The 11,497-nt window shown below is 29.6% G+C and overlaps 1 protein-coding gene across 1 annotated transcript; it reads right to left on the minus strand.

Annotated features, from left to right (window-relative positions):
* Positions 1-2,846: 2,846 nt before the first annotated feature.
* On the minus strand, positions 2,847-10,607 carry LOC143205114 (putative inorganic phosphate cotransporter). The gene is made up of 8 exons (XM_076418196.1): positions 10,471-10,607; positions 7,880-10,409; positions 7,680-7,819; positions 5,794-6,330; positions 5,584-5,733; positions 3,416-3,548; positions 3,111-3,355; positions 2,847-3,052 (listed from the first exon to the last, which is right to left on the minus strand). The coding sequence occupies exons 2-8, from the start codon at positions 7,974-7,976 to the stop codon at positions 2,912-2,914; spliced, it is 1,443 nt and encodes a 480-aa protein (XP_076274311.1). The 5' UTR covers positions 7,977-10,409; positions 10,471-10,607; the 3' UTR covers positions 2,847-2,911.
* Between the last annotated feature and the right edge of the window lie 890 nt (positions 10,608-11,497).

Raw genomic sequence — 11,497 nt, forward strand, 5'->3', positions numbered from 1 at the left:
AACTACTACATCTCCATTACAATGTTAAGAAAAATATAAAAAGTCTTGGAGGCCGAGAATTTTCAGCTAGTATTGGCTCTTGGTTACATGCTAAGGCTTTATGTTATTTATTTAATTACGACTATAATACCCCTCTGCATAAAGATGTTTTAATTTCGAGCTCCAGAGGAAATATTTGTAGTAAGTCTTATGTTAGTTAGTCTTATATTTTACTTGAAAGTAAGGTTTCTGGAAAACTACGAAATTGCAACTAAATAACCTTTATTTAATAATATATAGTTATAATGATTTAGGTTTTATTTCTGTAGATAAAGTAATTCTTTTCGTTGAAAAATCAATAATTTTTCAAAAATATAAATTTCAGATAGTCTTCTAAATAATATCTACCGCTAGCCACTAAGTGTTTTTACTAATTTTGTATTGTAATCTTGAACTTTAAACAAAGTGATGCGAATTCATCGATCAAAACTGCACATTTATCATTAATTAGTATTAATATTGTATGAAAAAAATCGAAATCGAAAATATGAATAAAATGCGTTTATTATATTTTTTCCTAACCCCATATAATATCTTACTTTATTTTAAGCTAATGAGAATTCGTCCTATCAGAAATGTGTAGGAAATGTGAACTGCATTGTTAACAAAACAACACAATACTGTGCCGCAAGTTTGAGACACGCACCATTTTGGCACACTTTTTTTTTAGAAATACGCTCGTCTGAAAAGCAACAGGTGGTGGTAGCTGTATTATAATAAAACGCGTGGAGCAAAATATAGGACAGCAGCTGCCTTTTTTATATAGATATAAAAAAATAGGTTATTAAACCAATATTACGCCGCCGTTACATTGATAAAATAATGACAGATAAAATTGACTGTTGAATCAACACGAATACGGAACATAACTGCTTTTTCACCCTATCAGAATTTGGTGTTTGTGATGCTATTTTTGATATATTGCCATGTAAAGGAAAAGGGTAAAACAGACCCTTCAGGTTGCGTATTTACATACACTCGAATGGTGTTTAATTGAAATTACCGTTAACGACCGCTAGTTTAGTCAGCAAATTTGATAGCTTATATAAATATGGTTTCAATTAAGGTGAATTTTTATGGTAATAGCTCTTCATGATAAAAAAAACGTTAATAAACTGTTTTAGTGATTTGTATTTGTTGATGTATTAATTTGAAATTATTCTTTCTTGTACATTTTTCGTTAGTAATCACAGATCAAATTACCTGTGACATAATTGTTGCAAAATTCATTATGCTTTTGCTGTTATTTATTTTGGTTACAGAAAACCTCTCAAAGGCCAGATCGTAACAACATAACCTACAGGTATTAGCGAATTTGTATCAGCATGACATATTTTCGACAGACGAGTACGTATTTTTTGCTTTAACCTTTAATTTTAGTAAATTTTATTTTAAAGGTTTAAAGTGAGTTTAGCATCGAAAACTTTGGATATTTGCACCAGAGTCTATAAATTGGCATTGATACATTTAAATCAAGTAGTAGTGATTATTGATAGATATATCTATTTATAATGGGGCTGGTTATATAATTTTGCAGAATGTCTCTTCATTTTACAAAATCCGTAGGTTTTTTTCATGAAAATGTCTACATGAAAATGGAAAAGCCGCCTCGACTTGCTCTTTTCATCAGTTATCATCTTTCATATCTCCGTATGTTTGTCCCTGTTTTCTTTTTTCGCTTATTGCATTCATTTTACTCTACTGTTGAAATCTCTGAATTTACATATTTGCCCTTCACCTTCATCAGATGTATGTGAAACCTTTTGTACTTGTCGATAAGTTATGTTAGGTTCTAGCGGCAATTCAGTTTTTACGAAGCAATAAGTCTTGACTTTTGGATAGATAACGAACACTAAATAACATATCATCTTACATATTCCCATTTGACTACATTTAAACCAATAGATTATCATTTATCATGGATATTTTGATTAAATAATTGGCTAGGTATCTCATTCTAGCTAATTTCTAGATCACTACCCGTACATCCTAACTATCTACTAAAATAAATATTTTGTAGTGAATGTATAATATAAAATACTAAATAGGTTAATAACCAATAATTCTTTATTAGTAACAAAAAACTGTAATGTCTTAACTAGTTTTAGCTTAGATTAACAATTGGGAGTATACATTAATATATTTAGGTCAAAAATGAATCAATAGTGTATTGTCCTTCGTTGGCTCATACTTTTCCTACTTCTAATCCTCTAATTTTTGAATTTCAACTCGAGACATATTTTGTCTTTTAAGGAAATTCAAGTTGGAACTCATTGATCGGCTTCTGTGATAGCAGTGTGTAATTATATCTGCCAAATCGTATTACGTTATTAAGTACAATCACTAATAATATACCGGAAAATTCAGAGAGATCGTGATTATGATCATGTTTTTGATCAAATGTTATAAAGTTCCAAAGCCACCTGATAGCTAAAAAAATATGTGCTTTTTTAGAGCTCTCAAATGTATTTTAGTAATTATCATGATTGTTTCGTCTATGTATAAACTTCTAACTCTGCGACTGGTACATTATCATAGCTATAGGTGTTATCTTTTGAAGCAACTCCTTACAACTAGTCTTACCATAAACTTTTACAAGCAATTAATGTTCATCAATTGCATACCTCCTTTATGTACCCAACATCAATGTTAACTAAAATTATTTAGTCTTTTTCTTGTCTGGTGGTCACGCAGCTGAATTGTCTCACTACAAACTATCGTGAAATTACTTATTACTTTTAAGTTTTGTGTGGTTTTCGCGACTTCAATCTCGATAACAGTCGATATGTGGAATCAAATTTATCATATATTTTAATTATTTTATTATAATTTTTATAAATAAAAATATAAATATCATCTTGTTCTTGTTCTCTTAGTGACCTTTCTCCTCATCTTCTTCTGGACTATTCCACGGCTGCACCTTCGCTGATCCAAATACGTCAAAAATAATACCGGTGATTATGTTGAAGCCAGCCGTAATCAGAAATATGACGCGCCATTGCAATGGATCTCTCTGAAAATATTTTTAAATAATTGGATGCCGAAATAATTCTTCATATATTAAAAAATACCTCATTGGTAACCAACAGTTGTACGACTAAAGGTGCTATAGCTCCGGTTACTTGTGAGAAACCATTGGTGATACCCATCAGAGTACCAGCGTGATTTGGAGACAAATCCATGTGATTCACCGTCCATCCAGAGTAACAAGCTGACGTAAAACCGACTGATATCACCAGCAAAACAACCGCTTGTTTATACTCGTCTGATTTTGTATAACCCAACATGATCAGAGCTCCAGCTGGTACAAGTAATCCTAAAATTACGAATTTATAATGTTAATTGCGTAAATTTTTTATTTAAAAGTACTTCTTACCAATCGAGTTGAATATTTTCCTCGATTTAGTTCGAGAAATTACATTCTTGTTAACCAAGGCATCTGATAAGAAACCGAAAGCGAAGCTTAACAGCCACAGTGTCAGATATGGTAAGGATGATAATACACTGTTCTGAAAATTAAAGTTTATTATATATATGAATATATGGGAAAATAAAACTATAGAAAATGATTGGGTTTTTTTCTAAATCTTTTGGAGTTGATAACTCTCTGTCCAGGTCTTGTTTTTTATCGGTATATTTTCCTTTAACAATTATTAGTTATCTTTTATTTCGACATACCTGTCTGTATAATATCGCGGTTTTATTTCCTTTTTTGTTTGTTTCTCATTCCTGTTTTTAACAAATTATACGTAATATGTTCTAATCACCTCACACTTGGTCTTCCTGCTATTATTCATTCAGTAGTTGTAATGTAAGTAATGTAATGTTTGTAAAATTTTTGTGACCACTTTGTGCTTTTAAAGTTTATTTCTCGAATTTATAGTCTAATTCTGTTATGAAGTCATTAGTATAGATCTTTTTATTGTCTGTTCTTTTATTCTTAACATTTTACGGATTTCTTTTTTCATTGTCATTGATTGCTCTACGTACTATTAGTATTTTTTAAAGTTTTATTGATTCTTGTTTCATTAATATTGATTGATATTTACTTTTTAGCAGTTGTTAGTTATCTTTATATCTATATATCTTATCGACATATCTATCTGTATATTCAGAGTTTATTTGTTTTTTATTCTCTCTATGTATTTTAGCTATTATTATGATAAGATTATCTGGATATATTATTAATCCACCTTCTGATCTATATATATATATATATATATATATATATATATATATATATAAGAAAAAGGCGGCTGAAGGTCATCAAATAATTTGTGAAGCTTATAGTGACCATGCTATATACGTTTCGAGGTTTTAAAAGTGGTGACTAGACAATGAGCGTTTTTGACAGCCTAATAAATTTGAGGATGAAGATTTGAAGGCATTACTCGTTATGCAAATTTCTTGAGAGTAGCATAAGAAGTAATTTGCAATCTCTTGAAAAACATGGGATTAATCCAAAAGCTTGGATATTTTGTGTCGTATAAAATGAAGCAAAGAGACATTGAAACGCTTTTGGCTTTTGGGAAAAAAGTTTTTTGGCAATGTAATATTACTTGTGACGAAAAGTGTATCCATAACGATAATTCAAAGTCAAAGAAAATCAAGGAATCACCATCGTCATGTCATGCATCAACATCAACAGAAAAACCGAATATCCATCGCTCCAATATATTGCTTTGTATTTGGCAGGATCAGCTTGTTTTGGTATAATATAAGCTGCTCAAAATAATTGGAACCATCAATGGGATTCGCTATCGACTACAATTGATGCGTTTAAGACGAGTACTGCATGAAAAGGGACCGGAATACGTGGAAAATAAAAACAATGTTATTCCTCAGCATGACAAAAGTAAACTAGTGAAAACACATTTGAAAACATTAAATTGAAAACTACAACACCCTAGCCGGCCCATTCTCCAGACCTTACTTCTTGCTTTGACCTGATTACTACTTTTTCCGACATGAGTCGTAACTTGCCTAAGCAACGTAAGTTAAGTAAGATTAACAGGTAAATTGCCCAAAAGATGGGAAAAGGTAGTGGGTATCGATTGACAATACTTTGAATAAATTATATTGTATCAATTTTTCACAATACAACTGTAGATTTAAAAAAATATACATAAAACTAATTTATAAACCCACATTAACAGTTTTTAGTTTTTCACTTGCTGATCTTAGTGTATGCTTAGTTCTAGTTTTAGTATCTAAATTGTAGTTGTTTTATTTTGAGAATCTACTACGATAACTTCCTCTCTTCAATCTTGTTTCTTTGTTCAATATTCTCTTGTATTAGGCTACATTTAGTAGTGTAATTCCTCTGTAATTACTATATTTCGCTGACCACCCTTTTTATATATCCTTACTATTTGCCCCTTATCAAAATCTGAGGGAATTTTCTTTTCTTCCACATTCATTAATTAGTATTGATATATAGTACTACAATAGGAATAGAACAAGGAATATTTTATTGAAACCGATAAAATATTCGTTGATCTGACATTTACATGACGTCAGCGAATATTAATCAAAATGCATTACCTGCTTGATGTTGAAGTTCATTACAAAATTCATATACATTGGTATTTGAGTCAACATAGTCCAGAAGCAGTAATTGAATCCAAGTTGTGTTGCGAACAGTGCCCACAAAGGAATCGAAGTAAATATACTTTTCCAAGGTGTTGGATGATTCTAAACATAAATACCAAAAGAGATTAGTTATTATTTATTCCTTTACTTTTTGATACTTACTGGTTTTTCGTCAGTATGTCCCAAACTTTTTTCTATATATAATTTCTCAGCCTTAGTAATTTTCGGGTGTTCAGCAGGTGAGTCATATCCCAGAATAATCATCATAACGCACCACAACAATCCAAGGGCACCATAAAGGTAGAACACTAAAGGCCATCCGTACCAACTGGATGAAATTAGTCCTGTCACAAGAATGGCTATGACGGTTCCAAATGGAGCTGCGGCATATACTATCGTTCCCAGTCTAGATCTTTCTTCTGTGGGGGCCCACTGACTCAGTAAGTGTGTTAAGCTGGGGTAGATGAATCCTTGTGTGAACCCTTGTAGCGCTCTACTTATCATAACGCCTCGAGAGCCATATCGTGCTGCAGTTTCCGGTATTAGAGCAGAAAGAATCGATTGGACTGCAAAGGCGGATATAAGAAACCATTTGGCACCAAAACGGTTGGCGGCCCAACCTGCGAATACTTGAGGGATGATATAGCCCCAGAAAAATGCTGACAATATCACGTTTTTGTCTTTCCATTCCGGATATGTCTGCAAATAAATTTTCTCTTTCAAAATTATTTACTTTAATTTACCAGATAGTTTATCAGAGTTTTATTGAATTTTCGTTATAGCACTCTTAACTGAAGTTATGTTTTTATTTTGAGCGGATATCTATCAGAAAAAATAAATATTTTTATCTCAGTAATTACATAGTATTTTTGAAGTTTCCAGATTGTATGGAATCTTCATTGATGTTAAATATAAATTGGCTCAAAATGGTCTTGTGATAATCACTTTTACATTCATCAAATTCAGTTTTTACCTAGAAAATCAGAAAAGATCATAGTACCTTTTATTAATTAGTGTTTGAAATTTATTGAAAAACATGAAAACATAAATTTTTCATCATAAAAATCTGTTTTTTTAATTGCAGCTCGGATATTTTCTTATAAGCACACATATATTTTTTAAGAATTAAAAATGAGAAAACTAACTTATTATTATTATATCAGTTATATCAGTTAAAGTACATGTACATTTTTGAAAAATTTTCTTGTGGAAATTGGAAAAATCTGGGGTATTATAACTGAAATTATTAATTTATAGATCTGTCGTATTATCTTCAACTGTTACTGGTTTTGCTACTGCTTAAGGTCAACTCAATTTGGCATTAAAATACACGAAGATCTTGATATCACTAGTCTAACAGCATTAAAATATCGGTTTTAGACAACTTTAATGAATGTTTTACAATAAAAAAAATATAAATAAAGCCTTACCATTAAAACTTTAATTCTCACATGAAAAACACGTTTACTTAAATCCCAAAGTTTAAAAGTCAACTCAACGTATTTGAGTTATATGATATGATATTTTGTGATCATATGATATGATCAGTTATATGATATTTTTATTGAATATATGTCAATTCTTACTTTGTGGAAACTAATATCGGATTTCTAGAAAGTTCCCCCACCCTTTATTAGGTCAGTAGACAACAGGCGAGAAACAATTGTTTGCTTGGTTACACATTTGGTTGAAATTCAAACTATTGATGTCTGTACTAATTAAATTAGTTATGTGAACTGTCATATCATGGCAACTTAATATGCGATAGACCAATAGCTTATTAATATATTCTATAAAGCTGAGTTCAACAATATGGTTAAACTATTGGTCAAAGTGACACTCTGAATTTGTAGTACATTGTAGGAACAGTACCTTTTATATGGCGAAATTTTAAGACACCTTAACATAAGTCTTGAACTGCTTTGTTGGTGTTTAGTTTCCTACTTTCAGCATTATGCAACAAATAACAAGAGTAAAAGGAAAGTTACGAGCTACACTTGTTCTACTATCTTATTTTATGAGCTATATTACGAATAACTGATACTTACGGGTATATCTGGATTATTAGTAGTGGAAGGATCTGTCATGGCAACTATTCCAACTGATAAAGATACACGAAATCCAAACGCAGTTATACATAGTAGAAAATAAATAAGAACTTGCAAATGTCTTATACCAATTGTTGGAGCTATAACATATAAAACGAATTAAATATCAGTAACATAAAAATGCGTTATAAATAGTTTACCTAATTCAGTAATTTCTTCTTGAAACTGTTTTTCTTCATGATTATTTTCATGCTTGTTCACAGCAGAATAGCTATACGAATTTTGATCTTTGGTCATTTTTGTTCAAGTTACATTTGCAACATTCTTAATAATTATTACGACTGCTATGATATTCATTATGATAAATTCTATACTATTATAGTCTCGAGTATTCTTATCATATGTTTGTGTGATCTTTTTGTATGCATTTCAACCATTTTTCTGTGAGAACTAGACTTACTCTAGTATTTTACTTTTGATAATATTATCTACCTATCTTGTAACCACGAAAAGTAATATCTCAATGCGATGACTCTCAGTACAATGTTTAATGAAATTGTTATTATTTAATTAGTTATTAGAGGATTTCGAGGACTCTCTTGTTGTTAAGTCGTCATGGAAAACAACAGGCTTTTGTTTTTTTTGGACATGTATTTAACTGTATCCTGTTTTATGCTAGGGATACGAAAACAGTATATTTATCTAACTAAATTAAATAAATATTCGGATTTTTAACCATTATGATTTTATGTTTAGTTGCGTCACGAGTACAATGTTTAGATTGTATTATTAAACATTATATAGATGTTTACTCACTCAAGTCTGTTATAATATTGTTTTGTTATATGAAAATTAAATATTATATATAATATATATAATACTAGTGAAAATGTCAATGCGTTTAAGGAGCTATATTTATTAATACTAAAATAAAAACTGAAAATTGACCTGACTGATTGTCAACTTGGATCATAAAATTGAAAAAATATGTTTTATAAATCTACGCGAGGGAACAGTCTCTGGAGATAGTAAGGGACACTATATATGTCGCAACTTAGTAAAAATATGAAACAATTTTTAACTATAATGAAAAAGAACATATACTGCGAAAAATATTATTGCAGATAGGTTATTTGTTATTGAAATTTGATAAATTTAACATGTTTAAGCTTTAATAATATGCAACAAAAATTTAAATTATTAACCAGGGTGCCCTCTTAACATTTCAGCTGTGTTATAGATCCATTTACTATATCATGTAAAAACGGAGAACATATATAATTTTCCATTGATCTTGCGATATATATTTTTGTGGTAATATACGAATATCATGGCGAAATAAAGGAGCAGGCATAAAGATGACAACGAATGGTAGTCTATTGCCGTTAATGTGCTAGTTTGCATCATCTGTTTCCATATAGGTTCTCTTTTTTATAATTACCGAACAATCAGTAAAAACCAGGTGTTTGTGCATGTCGGTGATCTTCACAAAATTACAGCAGACTGCTGCAATATTCCTATGTTTTAAATTGGAAACGAAAATCTATAATAAATAAGTCATGTACTTAACATTCAAGTATTTTTTTAATTGCCGTGCTAAAAATTAGGATGCACCTCTATCAAAAATTATACGTGTTCATTTCAAGATATAATATGAAGATACTTTAAGTTTAATTAATTATTTTTTATTTTAAATATTACTATCCAATCACTTAACAAGAAAACTTGTTACAAGAATTATGTTATAAGATTTAGAAACTAATCAAAGAATTAATCTAAGATTGCGAAGAAAAATATAACAAACCTTTCAGTTTGGTGCTGTTAAGAAACTTACAATTGAAATACTGCAGATTTGTCAGGGAACTGGATACTTGTACTAAATTATATTTCTTGAAAAAATAATACTGCAGAAAATATTTGAGGACTGTATTTCTATGATATTATTTTTGTTTGACGTCTATCTCATTCTATAAAATATTTTCTGATCTGCACTCTTTCAAATTGATATTTAGAGTCTGTACAATAGGAAATAAAAAAAACTATTAAAAACATCGGTGGATTGTGGCTTTTACACAAATCTTATATAGCCGCAATATTTTTTTTACATTGAGAAATACCAATAGTACTTTATGATCTATCTAGATTTTGTCAATACACTTTATTAAGCTGTTAAGCTGTATTTAACTAATACAAATACAATTTATATTGCAACTCATAAATATTAGTCAATAATATAATCAGTGTATCAAGTACAATAATAAAAAACGACAAATGAACTACAGTCCATAATAATATTAATTGTTCTATTAACTTTCTGTTACTTTTATGCTTTTATTTTTATCTGTTGTTACCTATTTATGCATTAGTTCGAATTAAGGGGAAAAAGTTGGTAATTATCAATTAGTATGAATCGATAATCATTACAGATTATACATTTAAACTATATGTATTATAAACATATATTAAAAGACATATTTTCTCTAAAATATCTATTTTACAATAACATTAGAGGTACAGTAAGCCACAATATAAGAAATATACTTTATAATATTTAATAATAAATGACGTACCTTTAAATTATGAGTAAAATGATGGTGGCATAGCATATTCGCATTCAGGATACAGTTTGTCCATTTGCTTACATGTAAATCTAACTATTCTGGATCTCAATTTCTTCTTCGAAATGAATTTAAGCAACCTCCGTTTCATTAGCTTCATTTTTCTCAAAAACTAAAACATTTGCAGAGTTCAATTTTATTTTCACTGTAACATTTTTAACTCAATCTCATACAAAGTTTGCTGTTGCTTTCTATCAGTTGTGGTATTTAGTCTGTTATATAGCTAATATATCTGGAACTGTTGTGAAAATAACGTGTATTTAAACCACCGCATTTATAATATCTACATCTTGTCTTAAACTAATAATGTTATTTATTTAAATAGATATGTTTTCGTGTTTATATCGAGCACTGTTTAAATAAGAATATCCTTTTTGGGTACGATTAAATAAAAACAACATCCGTTTTTCTAATAATAACAATTTCGGTATCATAATACCAGATATTAAATTATTAAATGTTTCTGTATTAGCTAAATAGTATCTGTATCAGTGTTTAAAATAATATTTGGTGTAGTGTTGTAGCAGTATTCACTAACTTAATCCCATTATTTTATTTTAAAACTAATATTATAAAATATTTCTTGCCGGTTGATTAGGTCATGTAGTGATCAAGGAAAAGTAGGGTTTCCTCTGGCTTGATATTAGTTGGTTCAAAATCATTCTAACCTGAGTATGACTGTTTTTAATTTATGCTTGTGACGGTGTGTAAGAAAATACAGCTTCAAATCTGACATTTTGGATTATATCACGTAGAGTATCCTGTAGTTCGTAATGCAGGTTGTTTTATCGATTGAAAAATATAACAAAAAAATCAAAAATAAAACACAGCATAAAAATAAAATAAAATAATTCGATTATTTGAATTTCACTTTATATGTTGGTCATATAACATAGTACTTTGAAACACACTAACTAGAGCCCTTCACACTTCAGTACCTTTTGCAAATTTTTGAATAAATCTCATTCTAGTTGTCCTTCTCTGAATTCGTATATTTGGCCATTGCCTCATTTCTTTGTCACTCATTTCCAACTCATTATATTAAATTCTAAAATTTCTTAATCGTTGTATACTTGTTTATGCGAAATAACGTTCTTTTACCATGGAACAATACTCAATATGAAAGATATTTCGTTGGATTCTATCAAAGCGTGTTTTTTTCTTAAATTTTTTCAAAGCAATCTAAGGAGGGTTTCTTAA

The sequence above is a fragment of the Rhynchophorus ferrugineus genome, unplaced genomic scaffold, assembly GCF_030347505.1.
Source record: "Rhynchophorus ferrugineus isolate W39M unplaced genomic scaffold, kcgeb_rfMv2 rfM11, whole genome shotgun sequence".
Classification (NCBI taxonomy): Eukaryota; Metazoa; Arthropoda; class Insecta; order Coleoptera; family Curculionidae; genus Rhynchophorus; species Rhynchophorus ferrugineus.